General features: G+C 35.1%; 1 protein-coding gene across 2 annotated transcripts; it reads right to left on the reverse strand.

Annotated features, from left to right (window-relative positions):
* Nucleotides 1–151: 151 nt before the first annotated feature.
* Nucleotides 152–25,426, reverse strand: LOC145562335 (DExH-box ATP-dependent RNA helicase DExH5, mitochondrial-like). Of its 2 annotated transcripts, none has more exons than XM_081622574.1 (19): nt 24,667–25,426; nt 21,493–21,647; nt 21,332–21,419; nt 20,902–21,147; nt 20,691–20,786; nt 19,647–19,835; nt 19,399–19,558; nt 19,189–19,319; nt 12,864–13,031; nt 12,502–12,774; nt 12,148–12,342; nt 9,850–10,053; nt 9,619–9,688; nt 9,365–9,513; nt 6,751–7,056; nt 1,887–1,946; nt 1,594–1,746; nt 1,187–1,297; nt 152–1,016 (listed from the first exon to the last, which is right to left on the reverse strand). In XM_081622574.1, exons 1-19 carry the CDS (start codon nt 25,123–25,125, stop codon nt 549–551), a joined length of 3,681 nt encoding a protein of 1,226 aa, XP_081478700.1. In that variant the 5' UTR covers nt 25,126–25,426; the 3' UTR covers nt 152–548. The 2 variants fall into 2 exon arrangements, with proteins under 2 accessions (XP_081478700.1, XP_081478699.1); XM_081622573.1 differs by having other exon boundaries at nt 21,493–21,653; nt 24,667–25,425.
* Between the last annotated feature and the right edge of the window lie 813 nt (nt 25,427–26,239).

The raw sequence follows: 26,239 nt of genomic DNA on the forward strand, positions 1-26,239 counted from the left end.
ATAGAATTGGATGTAACCTTTTCTGTGACTACTATCCCAAAATGGAGCGACATGTAAAGAGCAAAGCTCTTTTCCTAGCCATTTCGCCCCCATCACTATTCACTTCCCATCCCACCCCCCCCCCCCCCCCCCCCCCCCCCCCCCCCACAAATATCCTCTACATGCAAAATATACAACCAATATATGGCAGTGTATTTCCTACGAAGCATCTAGAACTCCCATATTTTTGTACACATAACATCATCTGTGCTCATCTTCTTTCGAGAATAATCCCCGTCCCCTCCAATTTTTCCACTTTGGTCAAAAGCAAGCATTTTCCATGGTGTTCTCTCATGAGAATGTTGACCATTGATATTTTTCCCCTTCAATCATGAACAAGCACTTCCCATGGTGTCCTCTCACCAGAATGTTGACAATCAATAACAGACTGGTGAATAGACTCAACTCGATCACAAAACTATCCAATCATAAGGCCTCATCAGGCTCTGCATGCAGCATCTGCTGAGTGCAACCTGCTAATGCAGTTTCCAGTCAGTACATGTCAAGTATCAGTTGTGACATTTCTTGCTCTTTTTCAGCAGTATTGACATGTGATTAACATATTCATTTCCCATCTGGGTACCACCCATAAGCCACTCTAGAGCTTCAGAAGCTGCATCTTTCTCTGCATTCTTCTTGTTGTTGCAAGGTCGCCCCATGATCTGCATTCCATTGAACTCTACAGTAGCTCTGAACTGATTATTTGACAGTTGCTTCACTTTATATGTAGGGGCAGTATACCCGGCCCTAGTAACTAAAGTTTGAAGTTGACTCTTAGAGTTATCACCGCCAGGTCCACTTTGAGTTCTAGAAGACAAAGCCGGCACCATGGGTGAGATAGATGATTTAGTAACAGTAGGCTTTAGAATCTGGCGGCAAAACACAAATCGACCATCACATTTGTCCTCTGTAACAAGAAGTTTTACGGCTAACAGAAGGTCCTGATAAGCACATGTATCCATTCTGGGATTTTGGAGCTGCAAACAAAATTATATATTATTGTCGAGTGACTTCATATCTAATCAAATTGGAGAAACAAAAGCCTCTACAATCAGTCATACTAAGTGAACATTATACTTATTATATATATATAGATTCCCATTGAAATTTAGACTCATAGAGCACCCCTGTAAAGAGCTTTTCTTACTTTGAGCTGTATGAAATCCTCCAATTCTCTCTTCAGGTTCAAGTATGTTTCTGCCATCATAGGTTTCATAAAAAATTCCAAGAATCCTCCCAGCATTTTCAGATGTCCATCCTGCCAAAACAGACAGTATCGAGTGGAAATGAAGATTGCTTAGATTAAAGTAGTACACAGAACCAGAGTTCAATATAGACATTATCATGTTTCTGAAATGAGTTAGAGGGTCAAGGAGTGGAAGGATGGTTAGTCCCTCCATCTCCCTCCCGAGTGGCGGGGGTTCGATCCTCACACCCCCCTCTCCTGTGATAGGAGTCCCACCCCCTCTCCCCGTAAAAAAAAAAAAAATAAAATAAAAATAAAAACCCTTTCTGAAATGAGGATTGTTTTGGGGTGAAGATGACTCTTCTTACCTTTTCCCCTTTGTCAATGTTTCCTCCAAACAGCAACACCACAGAATCCGACACTGCAGTTGAATCACGCAGGAAAACGGAGTTGACTTTAATTTTCTCATTGAAAACAAGCCATGGATATGGAATTTTTGCCTCACGGGCATTAACAGAATTCTGCAGCATAGAGACAAAGATTAATTCCTCAAAAAATACACTAGTATCTGAATATATTATTGAATTTGAATACTCAGTAAAACAAATAATTGTGTGTCTGGTTTCATATCCAAACAAGAGAGCTGAAGAAATGATCTTACCGAGTAAAGGTGCACCTGACCATCTTCCATGGTCTTTAATGATAATGATTTCTCATTGTGCTGTGGGAAAAATTAAGCCTATTAGTACATAGAAACTGCAGTCTGCAGGTGTGATGTAGCAACTCAGCTTATAGATAGTAATAGAGAGCAGCAGAGACACACAACATACCAAATCATATTATGGTCATGCAAACCTTCTAATTTGTCCAGCTAACTACCTCATTATAGCTCCAATCAAACTTCTTCAGTAGTTTTAAACAACTAGATACCAGCTCTGGTTTGCTACAAACTCCTCCCCCACCTCCACCCCCCCCCCCCCCCCCCATCAACCCCCCTCCCCCTCCCCACAAAATAAGCCAAAAGAACACACATATAGTGACCGCTAATGTTGGGGGCAAACTTCTACTTTCTATTTCCATTAGCCCTGATGAGACTTGACTTAACCATCCAATTTATATAATTGAATTAGTGACTTACTATCACAATTTTTAGTTTTTTATTATTTTATTTTATTTTATTTTATTTTATAATTAATAACAGTTTAAAGATTTTCTAATGTTCAGTTTTATTGGACTAATATAGCTTAAAACAATTTTTGGAAGTACAGTCGACAAACAGGGTCATCAAAAAGGGTTGTTTTTGTTGTCCCAAAAAAAAAAGGGTTGTTTTAAGAAACAACTAGTCAACTAGTAGATATGCAAAGTTATGGTTGTGACCAAGAAAGGAAATGTGCAAGAGAAAACAAGCTAGTAATGGCAGAAGTATCACTCTTACAACTGAAGATTGATTCTATTTGAGCAATGGGGGGGAAAAGAAGTGAGGAGTGGATGTTGGGGATTTTAATTGAACAAGGGTCACAAGGATGAAGTTGGAATTGTACAACAAAAAACCTTCGAGGCGTGAACGGAATCACTTTCCCAAAAGTAATATTTCGACCCTTATACTACACACCGGGTTTCACGAAATTTACTTAGGAGATACAACGAAGAAACAATCATAATTATGTGTAGTATAATTATGATTCAATGTAAACAAATTTTTGTAAATTGTGATGATGATAAATAAGAAAATTGCAAAACCAAAGAGAATGAAACAAAGAAATTACCTACTTCTTTTATTGACCCACTTTCACCATATACTACGAAGTATATATATATAGAGCAATTAAGCCATGTGTCCATATCTATTCATAAGCACATCAAAACTATGCCCCAATAACTTCTTGAAGCGGCTAAACTTCGTACTTAGGTAAATCTCCTAAAACATGCCCCTGTGATAAAGCACAATATCCGGAGATCTATTAAGATAACAACCTCTTTTCATCACAGTAAAACCGGAACTTAACCTTGGATAAATAAACATGTTCCCAATCATAAAATAAGAGAATTAATCTCATTGAACTTAAGACCCAACGTCTTATTGGCGTTAAGTTGAGATTCTCCTAATTGTGATTACAATAGGGCTCCAATCTTAACTAGATTGCCATCCACTCACCATATTGTCTAGCTAAGGCCTTGTTACAAATATTCACTAGATAATACGTTAACTTAGTATAGTCAACAATTACTGCGCGCTTTCTTTGACAAGTCCTACTTGACTTATCACTTTAAACATTGATTTTATTATACCAACAATGAGTTTCCTCATTCATTTTGGCCTCTTTACCGTCAGCCTCCAATATTATTTTGGAGTTAACCATGCAAATTTATACCTCATAAGCCAAGATTTAGTACCTTCCCCAAAAGCACTTGTGGAACTATAACCTGTGTCAAGTATTATTTACTTTTAGTACCAAAGAACTTAAATCCTTTTCAATCAACATCCATCTAATTATTAGATGAATTTTTCAAGGACAATGTACTTTATCCTTCACTATACTAATACTAAGTATAATCTTCATTGATTGAATTATACCCAAAGATAAATAACCTATCCTTCATTATACTAATACTATGTATAATCTTCATTGATTGAATTATACCCAAAGATAAATAACCTATCCTTCATTATACTAATAACAAGTACTCCCTCCGTCCCCAAAACTTCGACCCCTTTGGCCTAATTTTAGTCCCAAAATGATCGACCCATTTGCATTAAAATACCCACTAATTTACAACAATATTTGTGCAAAATTAGCTTCCCCATATAAAATTTTGTTTTTTCATGTATTTTTAATACTTTATCTCTCCACTTTTTTACAAACCCCATGTAAATTTATCTTTCCAATATGTTTTTATTTCTTTTTATTTAAGTTTCTTAATAACCGCGAAATCAACCCAAAAAGGTTGAAGTTTTGGGGACGGAGGGAGTATAACTTAGCAAATGCAAATAATCCACATATACATATGTTATCAAATTACCACATATATAACACTTGTACTTTGATTTATAAATCAAAGTATAACCTTAGACAATTTGTGAAAAATTCTTATCACAATAGCTTTTGTCTTACACTCACATACTCTTTTAAATACCAAGAGTATTAATACAAAACTTTATAGCTATCATCACAACAATTCATCATGAATAATTCATCTTACCAGTTTCATGTGATTAATACTTTTCTATACCAAGGAAATTTTATCATTGTTAATGAAACATCAGAGTAAACATACTCCATTCCTAGATACAAGTACTTATCATCTCATAATAGTCACTATGCATATAAACTGTATAAACTTTATTACACTATATTAACAAATGCATAACCCTATTTCACCATAGGACAAAATTAATAGTTAAAATAATTATTAACATGTAACACATAATCTTTTCGACCAAGGATTATAAATTCATGATTATTTATGTTGCAATTTTTACCATGCATAATATCCACATGATATAAACCGTGAACTTAATTGCAATAGCATTCTATTAAACCATAGAATAACAATAAATCAATAATTAAATTGATTTTCATATATGACATGCATATATCCTTTCCATAGTACTCCTCAAACCTTAGGAGTACACATAATCAAAATTATACATTTGTACCTTATAAAATTAACATGAGCATCATATCTAAATAAAGAAAATAATTGAACAAATCTACATTGCTGCTGGTGCTTATTTCCCTTAGTAAAATAATTAATCAAAATCTGAAAACAAAAATTAATACATGCCACTTATACCATGTAATCATGAATCATTCACCAAAGATGAAAAGTTAACCAAGTAGTAATCTTCTTGCACAAATATATCATGCAAACCAAAACTGAAATAACTGTCTTATTCATATTCACCAAACCATCAATGGACATTCAACTACAACACTTCTCTAATTATGATAAATACAATATCAATAAACTTTGATAAAACATGTCAAAAGTATTACACAGAGAAGAAATGTTAAACCAACTAACATTAATTGCATAAAAGTAATCATGAGAGCAATAACCATATCATGCTCAAATCAAACCATTGATAAAAGAAATGTATGCATAAGAGGCCCACAGTTAAAACCAATTGCATTTACAAAAACCATACTTAACTTATGCCGTCAATGACAATCACCCATGTTAAAACAAGTAATTAAGTAATCATGAAACAAATAATTAAAACCATAATTACTTTCATACCGCACATTCCCTTTTCCATGCATAAAAACAACAAGGCAGTAATACTAACCAATATAATTCGCATAGATGTAAAACAATCCAAAATTACATCACTTTGAAATTATTTAATGGAACTTATCTTCAACATCTCATATAACCATGCATATGAATCCACCATCTTCGTAAACTACACCCTCGAACTTATCCAAAATCTGGAAATTTGATGTCAATTCCTTAACGGTTCTCATCTTTGTAAAGAATATTACTTTTGGACTGTTGGGGATTTTACTTGAACAAGGGTCACAAGTATGAAGTTGGAATTGTACAACAAAAAGCCTTCGAGGCGTGAACGGAATCACTTTCCCAAAAGTAATATTTCGACCCTTATACTACACACCGGGTTTCACGAAATTCACTTGGGAGATACAACGAAGAAACAATCATAATTATGTGTAGTATAATTATGATTCAATGTAAACAAATTTTTGTAAATTGTGATGATGATAAATAAGAAAATCGCAAAACCAAAGAGAATGAAACAAAGAAGTTACTCTACTTCTTTTATTGACCCACTTTCATCATATACTATGAAGTATATATATATAGAGCACTAAGCCATGTGTCCATATCTATTCATAAGCACATCAAAGCTATGCCCCAATAACTTCTTGAAGCGGCTAAACTTCGTACTTATACCGGTAAATCTCCTAAAACATGCCCCTGTGATAAAGCACAATATCCGGAGATCTATTAAGATAACCTCTTTTCATCACAGTAAAACCGGAGATCTAAACTTCGAGGGTCGTAACTTGCTTGCTCTAATCCTTTGTTTACTTAATTTGTAACACCTTAACCCGACAAATTAAATTAAACAAACATGAAATTTATCTACATACTCTAAATTATTCTACAGTGGAACATGAAGGAATTTCAAAAACTGGGTGTGGAGGATAAGGAAAGGGAGCTAGGGACCAAACAAAGGGGATGCCAGTTCCCAGTAGACAGTATGGCAGCAAGGCATTGATGAGCATTGGTAACACCAACAAAATTCAAGGAAAGATTATATGTTGTGGTTTAGATGTAATAAAATTTCAAGACGTTTTTTCTTCCTAAAGTCCACTTCCTGTAAGTTACTCAAGGGATTCCTGACAATATAGCATGGCAAGGTACATTGGAATGATAAGAACCCTTGCAAATTCATAATAACATAGATTCAAGCACAATAGTTTACAGGATAGGATACTGATTGCCATGGAGTGAGGAAGATAAGATTTAGGCTTTTAGCTGATAGTTAAACCACTCACCACAACAGAGCAGATTCCTGGATACAATCCATAGCATATAATTGCACGGACAAGCCTGTCGCCATGGCTCCATCCGTTGAAGGAAGATGGGTTGTCATCAATTAGTCCGGTATCCTTCAACAAAGTATAGAATTCCTTCCGAAGGGAATCAATTGCTTTCATGGACTGTACAGAGAGAAAGTTTTTCCAGCAGTAGTCATAACCACCATACTCTTTCTCAGCACTTTTCCAGCCATCATAAGCACGAACAAGTGCAAGATGGTCACTATAATCACGTGAAAACTGAGCTTTAGCAGCCTCTGCAAGCTGAAGAGAAGAACCAACACAAACTTATAAAACTTCACAAATATCATAACTGAATTGCATTAAGTTATTTCAAAGTAAATAAAAGAACTAAACATAAAGATGAGAAATAGGTGCACTTGGGCACATGACCCATGGAAGGGATAAAAAGTAACATGGACATTCAGCACATAAAGTCTGAGAAAGAAACCATTTCAAGAATGACATTTAATGTGATGGAAACAGACTGAAGTTCCCTGACAGGCAACTTACAAATTAAAAGAAGCATATTACACAAAATCTCATCAGAATACCTATTTTACGGCCCTTGTATTCACCATGTGGATTTACACAAACTTCATCAAAGGAGTGTTTTCATTGAAATTATAATGGGGCTGCAAATTTTTATGGTACTTGTTGGGGTAAGATGTCCTCTAAGTCAAGCATCCAATATTGTTTTCCTTATTCCCCATACTCCCAATCCCACCCCCCTTTATAACTTGCCATATCAGAAAAACTACCAAGTCATCGATATTATTTGGATTCTAATTGTATTTATATTTGAATTATAGTTATAAACTATAATTGTTAAATGAGGAACAGAGTTGTGAATTCCAATTCTTTGATATAGCAAATGACCAATGGATTCTGAATTTCTGATTTTCAATGAACCAAAAGTAGGCAAATTCCAAACATTCATCAGACACTCAAAAAAAAAAAAAAAAAAAAAAAAAAAACAAAAAAAAAAAAAGGCCTAATTTATGAAGTAATAAAGTATTATTAGCTTGCAAATTTATATCAACAGCCATTGATTTTTGGAAAGTCCCTAGCATTCCACTATTCTTGGAGGCAAATGATATTAGTTATACTACACATATTTTCAAATTTGCCACATTGTCTGTCAAAATGAATAATTTGATTGTTTTATACAGAATCACAGATACCATGTACAAATGAAAACTGATTAATAGGATGTCTATCCCTCCGTATTGAGAACCCCACTTCACACTAATAATCTAGTAGGAAAACAGAAAGTCTTGAAAAAGGGAAAAGAGGAGGCAATTTCATCGATCCAAATTGTATATAACGGTTCCATTGTCAATAGTAAGAGTTTCCACAAGACGGAAAAAAAAAACCTCTGTTTGACTGATTATTTGTGATGAAAAGGGTCATCATGCTAATCATATTCCACATCATGTCATCTTTGCAGCTATAGTATATCAGCAGCTATCTGTAAATATCCATTTAAAAACCTACAAAAACTAGATATAATGCCTACATAAATTACTCTTTTTCAGAATATATCTAGGCTTGAAGGTAAGTTTTACATTCAAAAGCATAACTCAAGTACAATAGCACTTGACGCATGCAATATGTGGGATCATTTTTAAATAATCTACAGCTAGTTTTATATTCAAGCACAACGCTACTAGCCTACAAATAATATTTACTAACATTTTTTTGGTTTAAAATAAAAATAAAAAATAGACAACCTCTGAGGGCTCTGACTAAGGATATTACTGATGTTTTAAGAGATAACCATCTATTTTTCCCCTTCCCTCGGTACTTTCACCAACCCCTTACAAGTGATTATAAAATTACTGATGTTAGTTAGTTGTCGAATATATAGTAGGCCGTTTTTTATCGCATTTTGATGTACCATATAAAGTTATAAACCGTGGTGAATGAATGCAAAAGTTTGCCTAAATTAAGATAAATTTTGTATTCCCTATCAATTATGTCAGTGACTTAATTTACGTCAATGAATTATGTCAATGAATCTAAACGTTTACCTAAATAAAGATCAATTTTGTATTCCCTACCAAAAAACCTAGGTAGCATGGAAATGACAAAGGTTTCCCAAGAGGGAACATTATAGATTACAGTAAACCATCAATTTTGAAATCAAGAACATATATCAAGACTGTCTTTTAATTATAAGAATTGATTATAAGACTGTCTTTTAATTATAAGAATTCATATCAAGATACTAGACAAATGCGAAAAAAAAAAAAAAAAAAAAAGTTATAAATATAAAATTCAAGTGACACGTAATAATAACCAGCAAATGAGATCACAAATTTAAAGAATTTCAATATAATGAAAATTACCTTTTGATGTAAGGGGTTAAACAAATTTATTTACTACCTCCGTTACAGGTTATGTGCAACGATTAGACATTTTCCTTCTCTGCTTTATGTCAAATCGTTGACATAACCTGTAACGGAGGTAGTATATATTATTAGGTGTCGGTAACTTATAATAATAATAATTTAAAAAATTAATTAAAAACTAATTTTAGCTATGGGGGGGGGGGGGAGTATAGACTTACGTCTTTCTTGTCCATAGGTGTCAGAAAAGGATCTCTTACGCTAAGGCCAGCAACAATGGTCAATACAGGATCCAGACAGTTAAATATGGCACCTAATACCAGCATTTTCCCAAGTTTTGGCTCCATGGGTAGCATTGTCAGGTATCGACCTGCCAAAATATTTAATGACATTTATGTTATCAAATATTAAATTAAAATTTTCAACAAAGATCCCAGCAGGCAGAGAAGACTGCAAAATATATTTGACCACACACCTAGAACAGTGAGATTTTCATCTGCGTCCAGCGCGCTGATGACCTTCAAATATTCTATAGCATTTTGAACCTATAAAATTAAAAGCATAAGAAACATAAATGGAATGAATGTTGTGAAGAGTGCAAATTAGGAAGCCAAAACAGCTGAAGCGAGAACATTCCAAAAGTATAATGTAACACTATTACACACTTAGAAAAAGGATCTAAAAAACTGAAGAATTTAAAAGTTACCGCCAGTAGTTCAGGTGACTGTAGAGCACTGGACAAGAACTCAGAGATACTGCCAAGTTTTAAACTTTTGATCTGCAAGCAGAGAGACTGTAGAGGCGTCCTCAGAATTTCTGGAAGCTGGTACTCTGCAAAAGCATCATACACACATCTTGAATAGAGATGGTAACATTCTCCAGGTTGAACACGACCAGCCCTTCCTCTTCTCTACATTAGTAAGGAATAAATTCAGTGAGGACATTTTCAGCAGGCAATCAGTACTTTATTAATTACTACCTTTATTCTTAATTGTTCTATAACACTTTCCCCATTGGTCTGTTCCTTAAAGTTCTTTAAACTTTTACTTTATTCTATTTATGGAAAACTCCATCAACTACCTTACCCCGCAATATTTATAATTTCCCATTAATTCTCTCTTACTTATTCCACATTTTTCTTACACCAACTCACCTTTGACTCCTTATTATCTCTTACTTAATCAACTTTTTCTTACACCCACTTACCACATAAACACTCTATTTTCAATTGCTTAAATTCTCATGAAAATAGTCAACATCAAGAACAAATAGGAACGGAGGTAGAATGTCAATAGATACACTTTAGTAATGATTCGGAAAATAAAACTTAGTTTTAAAATTCTCTACATAAGCATTGTGCATTACAAGCTTTTATCCCATTCACACCTATTTGTTTGAATAATCTTGGTGCTAATTCACCATAAAATAGCTTTAAACAAAAGGTTTTTGTCATACACCACCTTTCAGTAAGATGCCTTCTCAAGAAACATACATTTAAATCATTAAACACCTTTTATATGGTATTCATGCTATTTACCATGCTTGAAATTTAAGTGACCATTTTTTCCACATCATCATGAATAAACTAGGTTTTTTTTTTTTTTTTTTTTTTTGGGTGAAAAAGAGGGGCAAGCCCCATGTAAAAACTAGTTTAAAAGGTATGAGGTAATTATAAAATATTTATTATATTAGAGATTTCTCAAAAACGCATAAGGCTTTTTAAAATATTATATGAAAGGAGAAATGATGTGGTGCCACAGAGTCAAGAATATCCTTTAATTTGCACAGTTATCCCGGCATACAAGGGATTTTAACAGCTAGGTGGTGTTTTAGGCAGGTTGACCATAGATTACATTAACCTTATGCAAAGAATCATGGCTTAAGTCAAGAAGTTGTTTTCTCTCCTATGGTGTGGATATTCATCACCTAGGTCTTTGGTATCAGCGTTGCATATGAATTCATGACAGTCAAACATGTCATGTTTCATGCACAGTGAAGTCGTCAAATACATGGACAAGGGTGCAAACTTTAAATTTGGTGACACCTAATAAAGCCCTAAAGATGAATAATTCAATTTGGAACACAATGCACAAAAACTCTTTGGGACAGGTACATGTGGACCCTAGCTAGACCACCTACAGTCTGTGATGAGAAATTGTGTGTATTTAAGTGTGTGTTAAAACTGTTGATATAGATTTATAGTTATTCATGAACTCTCTTGATTCCATTGTTGTTATTTGGGTCACATTTTGCATTCCCACTCCCAATTTTCCAAATATTTACAAAATTTACACTCTGAATTTTCCATTTTACTTCAACAATCAGTGTCAAAACTGAAATTTCAAGACTTTCGTCTCCATAATTTAACTGCCCCTTGTGCTTTAGGCTCAATTGATCATGGAACTTCATCTTGTAGAGACTTTGTCAACTCGTCAATAAACACTGCAAAGAGAAACAGATTCATATTGATGAATGTCACTCTTACACTTGCTCTACCAATTGTTCTCACTATACTGTACAGATCCTCCACTGATACTCCTGTAACCATATGCTAAATGAAATTCAGTTCGAAATTCAGCAGACATTAACATCTGGCTTCCATTCAAGATTTCAAGGTACCCCTAAACCCTGAGCCAACCAGCTCTCTCCAACGCAAAAAAAATCTTGGAGTTCCAGGGATCCAATAAGAAAGAAAATGTTTGATCATCCACTTAGTCCACCATCGGGGCAAGTGGGCATTAATCAAGGATAGCCTTTACATTGGCAGGAGGAGAACAAAGAAAATGCAGTAAAAGTTTACGAATATACAACACCATATATTAAATGGAGATGATGCCTCACTCGTTTAAACCCGTACACACTCAAACGTGTTGGAAAATAAACAAGACAGTAATGAATCCACCGGGATAAGCCTGAAGAGGTCCTATATAAACATATATGATCACAAGTTCACAACGAAAGTTTCATATCCTTGAATATGTGTTGGACGCAAGATGAAAATTACCTGTTGGGCAGAAACCTTTGCAATCCAAGAAGGAAGCAAGCAAGGAGTATTATTTAAGGCATCATATGATGTCTCCTTTGCCTTGCCACAGTCAACAACATAAACCACATCATCAATTGTGATACTAGTCTCCGCAATATTAGTAGCCAGCACTATTTTCCGCACCCCATCTTCTGGTTTCTCAAAAATTAGCCTCTGTCCATAATCAATATGCAGCGTGTAAAATAGATGACAAATGACAAAATTAATGAAGAATGAAATAATGACATAAAGTTCAGATGAAACGCCATCTCATAGTACAGGCAAGAAGAAATAAGTTCAGTTGCATGTAATATTGCAAGACATGCAACTTACCTGTTCTGAACTTGCCATAGAACTGTGGCAAGCAAGCACCAATACTCTATTTGGATCGCCCAAGATGGGATGAGCTTGGAGTTTGTCCTTAAGTGAACTTATGTCATCCCATCCGGTCATGAAAACTAGCACAGCACCAGGCCCTTCATTTTCACAAATATTACATAACAGATTTTCAATCAGATTAAACCCCATGGAATCTGGATTCCAACAAGATAATGATTCCCTAGTCTGTGTACTATACTCTCTGAAATCAGCAGCAGCAAGAGCATCCTGGTAAATTACAAAAATAAAAAAAAATAAAAAAGTGAGACTATAAAAGAGACAAACAAAATAGAGGTCCCAGCCATTTAGCTGCTTACCTCAACAACTGAGGCAATTTGACTTTTTCGTTTCCTGAAGCCTTGTTTGTTCATCTTCCATGATCTATCTGGACCATAATCATCTATCTGATTGTAAGGAGTCATCCTATATCCAGACATTTCCAATACATCTTCAAGGAAATGAGTTCGAACAGGGTAGGTGAATCCCTAGAAGATCCAAAAGTACAGAGGTAAACCTCAATAAGTTCAATCAGAAAGCAACAAACCAAATAACCATTATGAACATGAACTGTAGCTTTTCAAGAATTGCAAAGTCAGAGATTACAACACAAGCGAATCATGTCATCAACGATTCAAAGAAATTCAGGGAGTTGCAGACACCCTAGAAATCCTTGGTTTACATATCTAATATGATAAATAAGGAGATTGTTTGGTTCAACTCAAGGGAAAGAAAAGAAATCAAGAAAGAATAAAAATCCTTATTTTTTATTCGGGAAAGAAAAAAGGTCTTTGACTCTCAAACTATCAATCAATCAAAGCCTTAATCCCATTAGTTGGGTTAGTACATGAACCAAAAGTGATTATTCCGTATAGTTAATCCACAAAAATCTTCCTCCTCCATCCCTTACAATCAAATATCCCATTCTCATGCAAATCCATATGCACAAACTAGCATTAGAATATTAGAAAAACTAGCACTAGAAATATTAGAAAAATGAAAACTCATAACAATGGATTTCACAACACCAACCTAGTGTCTTCCCTTTCTCTTACCACCACAAGGGAAGCATTCAGTATTCTCTAAATAAGTGATGCTGACATATACATTGCCTCCTTCCTAGTTCTGAAACGTGCAAGGCACAGCAAGGCACAAAGGGTCCCTGGGGCCTACTGCCTAGGCACAAGGCAAAGGCATGCACCTTTTATAGGCAAGGCACACCCGTTTCACCTTTATTTTCTAAATTGTGGAACAAAATTTCAACAGAAGAGGCCCAATTTTAGTAAAATTTAAGGCAAAAACAAGGAAAAAAAAAAAAGGGCTGTGAATATGGAACTTTAGATGTAGAAACGGGCCCACATGATTTCAAATTATTTGCAAAAGGATGCCCTAAGGCTCACATGAAGACACAGAAGAAATTTCTGTCAACAAAAAAAAAAAAAAAAAAAAAAAAAAAAAAAAAAAAACCCAGAGAAAAGAAGGTGACTTAATTGTCACCTGAAGGCTGTCAGTGTTGGGGGTCTTGGTAACAGAAAAAAGAACAAATTGAAAGGAGAGGCAACAGAAATACACGATGAAGAGAGGTGAAAGATTGCAGAGAGAGATAATTAACCTTGATAAGCTTTACAGGCAACAAATTTAGTGCTAGTAATCACCTGAGAAGGCTAGTCGGCAAAAATTGTCATAACTCCAATTGTCAGTTTTACCTACCTTTGCATATTAAGGTTTAACTCATTGTATAGGTTAAATGGTTAATATTAATTTAAGGTACATAATAACATATTATACCAATAAAAGATTTGATCAAATTGTTTTAAATTTTAACTGACAAAAAATAAAATAAAATTAAAAACATTGATTTGTTTAAAGTTGAAAAATCAGATTCCCCCTTTTTTTTTCACATCACTACAAAAAGCGGTCAAAGAGCTGCTCTTATGCCTTTCCAGAAGCGGCTGAACACCTGCTCTTTCTTGTGTCAGCTTGTAGCTAGCTTAGCCTAGCCCTTCAAAGGTGCTATTCTTGGCCTAGACTTGTCCCTCACCAAGGGGCACGCTTTTAAAATTAAAGCTACCCTTGTTCACTTTTGTCTTGGTATTTTTCCTCAATGCTTCCATTATCTTATGCAAGGGTTTCAAACTCAGATCTGGATACCAGAATATGATCAGACAACTAGAACTGAAAGCTAGGATGTTGGTCCATCTACAATAATAATCTGATGCTAGGTAAGGCTATTCACTTTTCTTGTAGCTTTACATTTGTTTTTTGAAGTGAAGAGGATCTCACAGGGTGGTGCAGCTAGACTGAAAGTGGTGTAGCTGGTATAGAATGGTTTCTGAGCTCAAGCAGAGGTGGAAAACTAAAGACGAAATATGAGGGTGATTGGTGATTGCAAGATGTTGGTTGTCAAGGTGGTGAGAGTGGTGGATAGGGGTTTGCATTGTTAATTGCATTTGAGGTATGGTAGCCAGTTAGCCACACACTATTTTCATTTGATGCAATTATAGTGGAGGGTTGGAATATTATTTACGGAGCTCATCATAGAGATAATTAATGCAACAGATTTTCTTTTAGGGCGTAATTTTAACTAAAAATATGCATGGACATAAGTGGAAAGTGTCTTAAGACTGAACGAGATGAATTTTCAGACAAATGTGTTTCCATCAACAGTTATTTATAGATAATGCATCCTTGTTCAATTGTTATAGGTATGTGTTGACAACTTGACATGGTAAGGGTACAGGTCATGATTATAGCAAAACAAGTCGAGCCATTAAATTTAATTGTCAGGGCAGCTTGTCTTTCAAAATGAATAATTAAGAATTAAGTCTACTGTTCTATTTACTTAAGTCAAAGTGCAGCTTCTCTTTAATGCATAAATAGAGTTTTGGTGAGCCATTAAGACTTGGGTTCCACACATAACTGGATAAAAACTGACATGCAAATCAAGTACAGAATTAGGAGTGCTATATACAGATTTTGGTCTTCCAAGTATTACAAGGTTCAGGCAGAGATAAAGGTTATAAAGAGCCTTGTTTACCTAGCATTTTGAAAAATGATTTTAATTACTGATATGCACTTCAACTTGAGAAGTATTGCTTGCATTTTTAAAATTATTTACCATTTGATACCTGATGGCAAATTGACCTTAACGCTTCAATAAAGATAAATCTCGAAATTTGAATTTTCACTCTTGGTGGTTAAAGGAAATTTCTACAGGACAGTAATAGACTGGTAGTAATATAAGGCTCGAAATGTTGGGCATTTAAGATGTTAAGAAAAACGTGTGTAGCACAGACACGTATCGGCGTATGTTGAGGTGGATGTTGGGAACATCTTGAGGGGCAAAATGGGGAATGTAGATGTTTGTCGGAAAGCTAGAACTGCGAATATTGAGAATAAGATTAAGGAAATTCTACAACATGGGATTGGACATGTGAGACATCGACTTGGGGATGTAAGGAAGGTGGAGGGTTAGGATGATGGAAATTACAAAAGACGCCAAGTGAGGCCTACGACTTAGATAGAGAGGTAGTTAGAAGAAGAAATAATAGAGGAAAGAAAGAAAATGGGAACAAAGAAAAGAATTTCTCAGTCTGGAAGCAGAATGCTCTGTATTTGCAAGAGCAAGTGACAATGAAAAGAAGAAAATTGAAGAGGATATATGTGGACGACCATAGAAAATGAATTCTCGATTCATGCAACCGATACAATCCATGTTATTGTGGAAAGAAAGTTAAAGATGGTAAACCAGCTCTTTGACTTCAAAGATTTATTCTTTACAAGAACAAATCATTAACACACCCGCCATACTTTATATGATAATGGTCTCCAAGATTAGCCTTGTGTTTACTTGTGTAAACTCACATGACCTTGCATAATTTGCATTGATAGTACATAAAAAAATTTCAATGTTTCCACAATTAAGCCCACTTTAGTTACCTATTTTATCTGGTTGTGCAAGTAAACAGAACAACTATCTTAGGGTGAAGTGCCTCATCATGTGGAAACAAACATAAGGAGTTGAATTGTAGTTGGTAATGTTTTATCAATTTGGCATTGATTAGTGGGTTTTATGTGGCATATCATGGTTAATCTCTTGGCATCTGTGGTAATTCTGGGTTGTTTAGCAGGGGTATTTAATCAGAAAAAACATGTACATCTCATATTCAAGTATATACAAAAGAAGGTAGATTCATGCAAAACTATTTTACAACTAGAGATAAAGTTAGAGATATAGAGACCAAATCAATACATCTTCAAACAAGATAACAAAATTGGAAGTTGTAGCCCAAAAGCATGTAAGGCATAATATAGTTACATGGGAAGATAGGAGATTACCTTAAGAAAGAAATGAGACTATCAGACTACTAAGGAAAGAATATTGCCCGGTTATGACTAATGATTGCGGGAAAAGAAGAAGATTCTTAAATACATAGAAGAGAGTTACGTTATATGAAGGAAAGGATGTAGCAACACAGAAGGGGGAAAAAAAAAAGCTAACGGAGCTTACGTACATATTCATAATAATATCATACATGATTTTTTTTATTGGAATGTATACAATCTTGAAAGGGCGCAAAGATTTACTATACTACTCCTTTTGTTTCGGATTAATAGCAATAGATTAATTACAACACTTTTCTTTTCCATCCATTTTCGATTAAGGGTATGTTATATTCACCTGATTATCACTTATCTGAACTTATTTTAGTTGTAATTTGTACTTGGATAACCTTTGTTAATACGCATTATTAGAACTTAACTGAACTTATCTATTACTCTATTCTAAAGCAGAAACTCTTTTGGAGGGAACTTTCCCTCCTAAAATCTGCTTTATTCTTTTCTTTTTTTTTTAAGATTTTTACATAATTATTAACTTTCCTAGGAGCATCGTTATCTAATTATTTATTGTTATGCACATTTTTCTACACACTTCAAATTAATTAATTAACAAACTTCATTATTTATTTATTTATGGGTTGACTATTGACTTACATTTATATAAAGACTTCTAAATTTCAATTACTTTTGCATATTAATTTTAAAAGCTGACGCACAGGCATTATCTAATTACAACTTAAATAAATGGAAATAAGGTGAACATAAAATTCCCTAATTTGCACCACTTCCTTTTTTGCCAAGGGAGCCACTATTATCTTAGTATTTCTCTCTCCTACTAACCCCAATTTCACAATGTTTATATTATCTCTCTTTACACTACCAACTATTATATCCCCGCCAACTATACATTATATTATAATATCTCACTTTGGTCCACTACCAACTAAATATACCCCCGCTAGCTATACATTATATTATAAATTCTCACTTTGGTCCCTACCCTATGTTTATTCTTAAACTATGTGTCAAATCTTGTGCTGTGAACTTGCGATTAATCTGAAATGGAGGGAGTAATTAGTTGTAAAAGAAGAGAGCGGATGGAACTTTTGATCCTATTTGCATTTCATTCTGTGTAGGACAAGGCCGCATGCACGAAACACGGTAAGAATTTTAAGAGATTGCCTTCAAGACTATTGACTACATATGGGTTGACTATATACGTGATTACTATTGGAACATTATAAAGCATATTAGTTCATCTTCAGAGTATCATGTATTTAGATAGAATTTTAATAAACTGTATCTTATTTACTTGCTTCAAGTGATCGTAATGATAAAGCTTCTAAGAACCATCAAAAGTTGTTATTACATCCTGATTAGACTTGCATTCAGCTATCTTCTTACTCGTGTTTTACCCTATATTGACTTATTTTCTTTTATTTTTTCTCAAACATTTTCATTCAAAAACAAGTTTAGTCTAGACAATTTAAACTTTTGTTCAGACATCATAAGATTAAACAAAGCTGTGATGCTTGGACTCGCCTATGTACTCAACCATACCCGTGTTGATGCAATCCAACCCGGGTGCGAACACGGAATACGAGTCGGACCTGGGAGGGAGAAAGTGGACTCGCTGGTTCTGTACTTCTTGTTCTTCTGCAAGAGGAATTTTTTACTTTTCTATATGTGGGGGTGGGAGTAGGTGTGGGAAAGTGAACCACTAACCCATGTGACATGCAACTGCAGTTATTACCTTTTGACTTTTCAAACAGCTTTTACTTCTACCTTTTACAATTATACTTTTCCCATAAATCTTTGACTTTTACCCCTTTTATTTGTATTCTTACTCGGTAAGCTGTACCAAAAATTAAGACTTCTACTTTGAAATCATGAAACTTTACTTCATTATACTATACTTTTTTTATTACTAAAAAAATTCAATTAAATACATTTAAAATTTCACAGCAACTAATAATTTTTTTTTTAAAATGTCATGTCCCCGAATCCATATTTAAAATTTGGACACTTCTTAAACATGTCCCCTGATCCTTAATTTCATAGTTTTTTGAGTCTGACACTTGGACACATACCCAAGTCCGAAACCCGCACCCAAGTTTAAGCATCCTGAGAACAAAGTGCAGAGCCTTAAAGGTCATACCGTCATATGATAACAAGACAAATCAAACAAAATGGTAAACAAAATCCCACTTTCATAAAGGCGTAACCTAAAACTCTCATTAATATTTCCAATTCATCCCTCAGGAGCAAGCCGAGCAACAACAGGCTAACCAATGGAAAACTTACCGGGATATGGACAACGGGAGCACCACCAAAATAAGAAGAGAATAGATCAGCGTCTAATGTTGCACTCATCAAAATTAACTTTAACTCCGGTCTATGAGAAAGTAGCTCTTTAAGCACAATAAGAAGAAAATCTGGAAAAACAAAAGCATTAATTATTATTTGCTTATACAACATTGGTATGAATATGATGTTTCCAGGATGTAGTTTCACCTTCATTCATCCCACGTTCATGAATTTCATCCACAAGTACATGAGTTATGCCCTTCAAAGTCCTATCAACAAGTAATCTTCGCAGCAAGATGCCTGTAGTGCAAAATAGAAGCCGTGTATCTCTCCCTTTCATCCCCTCCAGTCGAACTTTATAGCCAACCTAGAACAACAAAGGAAGTATGGACTTAAAAACCAACTAAACTTACAGATGAGGTTAATAACAACAAAGTAAAAAGCCTCAAACTCACAGATTCTCCCAATTTCTCCCCCCGCTCTGCAGCAACCCTTTCGGCTACTGACATAGCTGAGATTCGTCTTGGCTGAGTACATATAATACTGCATGAAGCTCCACGGCTAGATTCTATTTCAGACTCCAAAATAAACTGTGGAATTTGTGTAGTTTTACCACAGCCTGTTTCCCCAGAGACAATTATAACCTATTATATGACACAGTAAAAAAATGTACAATCAGACATAGAGATAGGAGATAAACTTCAGCTTTGGTACGTAGTATCAGGGGAAAACGACATCTACATATAATTTAGTAGAAAACAAAAAAAAAAAAAAAAAAAAAAAAAAAAAAAAAAAAAAAAAAAAAATCCAAACTAGGCTGCAATCATCTCAGATAGTGGAAGGCACTAGAAAAATCAAGCTTAAATATATACTTGTATTTAAGAAAAAAGAAGCCAACGAAAAATTGATCAAGTAAAAGAATAATAAACAATAATAAACATATAACAGCTTAGAGTCCATGTGGGTTTCAATCACTGGCATGGACCCACAAGTTTCCAGGTTCAAATTTCCAACACAGACGCCGGCAGAATTAATAAAATTGAAATTTATAGCAATGAAGATTAAATATTTAAAGAACACAAGAGAGAGCTTGACATCTTGAAATCATATAAGAAACTGAACCCTTTCCTCTTTAACTCGTTGAATGGTCACCAACAACCCCACCCCCTTCCCCCTTTCCTCGCTTTCCCTTATGTTCTATCCATTACCAGCTTCTTGTTCATAGAACCTTCTTCCTTTTGTTTCTATTTGTGCCATCAGCCAGTGATGAGCAACTAGGAGTTACCACACTGTGACCTCTCCCCAAGGATGGAAAACTTAAGTTTCACTCTTCTCATCAATTGATGGCGATCTACAGAAGAATCTTCAGGCCAATCAAAAAATAGTCGAGAAAGGAGAAGAAGGGAAAGTCATAGAAGCTGACTTTGCACAAACATGACTGCAAAAGTGGAGTAATCCTAGCCCATCTGTCAAATTTGATGAATTATAACAACAGTTACCTGATTACTTGATATAGCTGTTATCAGAGCATCTCTCTCCTTAAACGCTGGAAGGCTTCTACGAAACTCAAGAATTTCCCTTCCTTCAGGGCATTCCTGTCACAAATTTTATGCAACTCTATTAGAAAAATAAAAAGTACTAGACTGAACCTACTTTTAAAAGCAATAAATCTTCAGTTTTAGACAACAATGGTGTACTGTAAGGATGAACCTGCCAAGCAAGCTGCTGATCACGCAGCTGTAAGTTTCTTCGCCTAATAATTCTCTCCATGACAACATTGCTAAGATTCAGAGGTTCTGGTTGCTCAAAGAGACCTTCATCAGCGGCTATACTACCACTACTGCTTGATCTTGAAAACCCATTATTTTGTAAAGCATTTACACTCTTAGATTTATGAGAAAGGTAGTCAGCAAGATAAGCATCCACTCTCCTTTGCAAATTACAATCTACTACAACCTGTGAACAGATTATAGCAAGAGCTAAGGGAGTAAGAAGTCTTAAAAATGAGTTGTAAAGAGAATGGAAGATCTGAGGAATAGCAGAGTTGACATATATACATGCAAAGTGGAACAAGAATCAATGCAAAGTAGAACAATAACATGACACATCAAATTGTATTGGGAAGTAGAAGCTGCAGTACCTCTCTCTGGGGACGCTTTTCATCAAGATCAAATCTATAGTTAGGCAGTGGAATCTTGCTAAATACAACTACTTTGACGTACGAATGGCTGCAAAAGGCAACATATAGTCTTAGAATAGATGCAGATTAAAGCAACAAAATCTTTACCAAACTCAACATACCTATATAAACCCATACTATTTGCCAAAGCAGCAATCTGTTCAAAGTCACGTCTGTCTTTTTTATCCCTGGATATCAATTCTTGCTTATCCTTGTCTCTTAGAAGCATGTTAAACTTCCATTTCCATTGATCCACATTATCAGCAAATGAAGCAGGCTGAAACTACATTGAAATTATAGTCAACAACATGTTTCAAGACATCAGAAAATAATAGATAAAAAAATTGACTAAGCTGAAAAAGCATGATAGAAGTGATCAAGTTTACACACTAGCCCTCTTTCTCTCTTTCCCCTTGTTCCCACATAAACTTTATACTCTTGTTTGTGCTGCCATCAAGTATATTGTGGGCAGCAACCCTGTTTCTTAGATTTTGAAGTTGAATTTCTTTTCTTTAGGTTTTTTTTTTAATCAATATTACTTTTCCCCGAAATTGTGAGGTTTTTTCACAATGCATCGATTTTTAATACCATCATAAGCCATCCTTTGTTTTACTAGGTATGAGGTGCAATATGGCGCAAAGGGTCCCTGCCTCCCTGGGGCCAAGGTGCAAAGCAAAGGTGCACACCTTTTGGAAATTGAGGCGCACCAAACTACCAAAGAGCCTAATTTATGTTTTAAACTAGTTGTACTTTCTGCCACAGAGAAGGTGTGAAAGGGTATCACCACTAAATTAAATGCCTTCTTTAAAAAAGATCAGAGAAGAGGGCGGGACTTGAAGAGGGGCTCACTAACTCGCTATTTGAGAGGCTGGACACCTACCTAGATGGGAGTGACTGAGAAGGAAAAAATATATAGAAGGGAGAAAGCATTTGAATTCATATAGGACTCCTGCTTGCTACTGGTAGTATAGGGTAATCAAAGTAGGAGAGAAAAATAAAAATTAAAAAGATGTAGATTGAAGAGGAAGGGAAGAGATGAAGGAAGAAGAATGAAAAAACAATAGAAAGAGATGATGGGGGGGGGGGGGGAGAGAGAGAGAGAGAGAGAGAGAGAGAGAGCAGGAGAAGATCGAAGAAAGAGAGGGTGAGAGACATATTTTGAAGCGAGATAAAACTGAACTAACCTGATTAGGCTTGACCAGATATGGCCACTGGGCCAGATAGTGTCTACAACTATACCGAAGAAGTCTCACCGGCAACGAATGTCATACCAGCAACCACCAACTTGTCAATCAATTCCTAACCCACGAATCAGGATTTTTTTTTTTTGGTCATTAGGATTTCAAATGGAGAGTTAGAGGCATTTGCTCGAATTACATCTTAAAGATTGGGTATAATTTAGTTTGAATATACTTTGGTCTTATAATTGATTTCAACCAAGAAATTAGTTTACGAAGAAAAATTAGTTTTAATAACATAATGGATAGAGTTTGTAATTTTGCTGCATGTGAATAAACTTCACGAGAAATAAACATCAACAGTCCCAATAATGGCAATTCCATTTTGAAAAGTTAGTTAACCATTTATGTAGAATATATTCAACACATGTCACTTCAAATTTTTATCAATCCCACCCCTCTACCAAGTCCCTCTCCTTCCCCCTCCCCCCCCCCCCCCCTTCATTCACTAAGCCACCACAACTCTCTCTCTCTCTCTCTCTCTCTCACACACACACACACATACACAAACACAAGTCCCAAACAACAATACCCATTCAGCTCCACACTCCGACATCATATCACCAACTAACCTCCCGCCCACCCTTTCCACTCCCAAAAGCCCATTTTGACCGCCAAACCTTCTTCCCCAGCCTACTCAGCATCCCTTCCCATCATAAACTCATCTTTAATGCTTAACTAGTTCCCCATTATTATATAAATATTTTTTTTTCTTTTTCTTACAATCACAATAAAAGCCAGCCCCATTGCATTGCATCCCAAGTTCAAATAAAGATTGATATTTTATTCATGGTTATAGAACATTATCTCTTAAACTTTCACCATCATAGACTTTAAGCAGCTTGATTCCTCACTATTTTCTTCACGATTCCAATCTTAGGAAAATGGACAAAACCCAAGTATCATACAACTACCAAAACTAGTTATGTAAATTATGGTCAAAGGATGTTTATTTAAGATATATTCAAATTAACAGCAATAAGGATGGTCTTAATGATACTAATATAAATAAATATTAATAGGTGGTTCCTTTTAGCAAAATACTTAAGTTGAACAAAACAAGTTACAGTTTAACAAGAATAAACTCTATAAGCTAAAGAGAACAAAATATTGAGGTTCAATCGAAGAAATTTCTAGCAAGTTGAGACTTATAAGGTCATTTTCTACATCGATAACTTAATCCCACTCTATCTCCAATGACAAAGCATGTGCGGAAAAGCGCTTCTTCAAAGGTGTTACAGGAGAACATTACGCCTTTTCTCCACAAACAAAGTGGTCATTGCCACTAATAACCTCAACGCATAATTTATAACTAAAATAACATCACGAACATGGCAACCCAAATCTTAAGGATTGTAGGAGCTACTTGGATTTTAAAAAAAAAAAAATGAGAAGTACGATTTTAATATGATCCTATAATTTTATGATCCTATGATCGGTTCCTACAGCTAAAGAGAGCATGGAGTTTTTTTAAAGTACGTATGCACATTTGTTTAAAGTATTCAGCCATAGCTACTAAATAGACACAATTCAAAAAAAAAAATTACATTATTAAGTCAATTGATAAATTGACGTTAATCATATTCAAAAGTAAACCATATTTTGACAACCTTGAACACAATGTATTGTCAATTATTGCAGTTTAAATGAAATTTTATGTAAAAATGTAGCATAATGTATACTTTTTCGCTAGTAAGTAGGATCATACAATCCTACTATTTGATTCTACCGATTCAACCCACCCACCTCACCGATCCCAGTTAGGATCTCTCAATCTTGATAACCTTACCTATAATTTTTTTATTCTTCATTCCCCATCACTAGAATTGACACAATTTCAAAGGTACTATAAATGCCTCATAAATGGCAAGCTAAAAGCAAGTGAGACCAAAATATAAATTCCATTATGCTACAAAATACCATCAATAACCCTTTTAATCATTATAATTATAAGGCAATACTTTTCACTCTCCAAATTCCATGCAAAATTAAATTTAATCTACCTCAAATAAAAACCAGCAATAATAAATAAAATGCAGCAAAATTGAGAGTACTTACCCCAGAAGAATACGAAGGCAGCTCAGACTCCCCGAATTCGCGGTCAGACCCCTCTTCGGAAACCTCATCAGCAACCGAACTTGGCTTATTAACACTAACTTGACGATCATACTGAAACAAATTGCTACTCTTTGGTTGACTGTAGAACTTATAGTGAAAACTATTCGAATTCGAATTCACATTCCCAAATCCCTTACTCTGTTGCTTCGGATTAGGAGAAGGAGACACATTCCGCTGTTGATTAAACTGAAAATGCCCAATTCCACCACTTTGATTCTGACTATTACAACAAATTCTAGCATCAAAATTAGGGTTAGGGCTTGAACTAACAGTTTGATGATTGTCGATACTACTGCTGCGAATTGGAGATTGTGGAGAAGCCGGAGAAGGGATGGTGATAACTGACCGTAGCCGCTGGTGCGGTGGCACGTACACCGTTGATTGCGGCCGATCTTTCATTTTTTGTAGACGTATTTCTCTGCAAAATTTAGGGGTTTTTTTGTGCTTGAATTTGCAGAATTAAGGATGAAGATGAAATTAGGGTTTTAGTGTGAATTGATGAGAAGGAAGAAGATGATGACGGTGTAAATGGGAGTTGGAGTTGACTGTTGTGTGTCAGTTGAAGTGGTAACGGAAGAAAGTGTCAAAATCTACTCTGCTGAGGTGTGTAAATTCTGGTTCATCACTTACGGTGCATTTTCATGTGGCAAAGGTGTGCAAATTCAGGCTGGGTACCCCGTTAAGGGTTGTATGTTTTTTTTTTTTTTTTTCCTAAGAGGACTTCATAGATAAAAGCAATTGCAAGTACTAAATGCAAGTACTAAATAACCTATGCAGAAATTAATTAATGATACGAAAATAATCAAAAAACTGAAATAGCCTTTTTCAAAATAAAAAAACTTATTCGCCAATTCAACAGGCTTTCAATTTTTACATTTTTTATTTTGCAATTCATTTCATGCCAATTTTTTCCATTTCAATCACCATTTTTTTTTTTTTTTTGGCAATTCATTTCATTTCACCATTTCCCTCAAAATTCTTCAATCTGAGCCTTAGAGACGAAGAAGTCGTTCACCGCTCATAAACCATCCGATCTAAGATTTTTTTTTGTTTATTTTTTTGTGGAATTGTTGTAATTTTTCATTATAAGTACCCCCGTCTATGTTTTTCGGGGGGTACTGTTTACCCCCGAAAATCTTATCCGGCGGGTAATAAAGACCCCCAGAAATCTTATCGGGGGGTATTGGAGATCCCCAGAAATCATAGCCGGGGGGCATTGGAGACCCCCGGAAATCTTAGCCGGGGGGTACTAGAGACCCTCGGAAATCATATACGGGGGGTGCTGGAGACCTCCGAAAATCTTAGCCGCACAAGATGGAAATTTTATTTTGTTTGATTATTTATTTATTACGGCACATAATTTTCACACCTCAAAAAATCGTCGTAGTGCACTTTATTATTGTCTTTGAATTTGTATAGTATTCAATATTAAATAGGATACAAGATTGAATACGTTAGAATTTGGTTGTAAATTAAACAGTAGGGAATAGGGATGATTATATAGTTAGGAGTA

Source organism: Chenopodium album, chromosome 10 (assembly GCF_948465745.1).
Source record: "Chenopodium album chromosome 10, dcCheAlbu1.1, whole genome shotgun sequence".
Classification (NCBI taxonomy): domain Eukaryota; kingdom Viridiplantae; phylum Streptophyta; class Magnoliopsida; order Caryophyllales; family Amaranthaceae; genus Chenopodium; species Chenopodium album.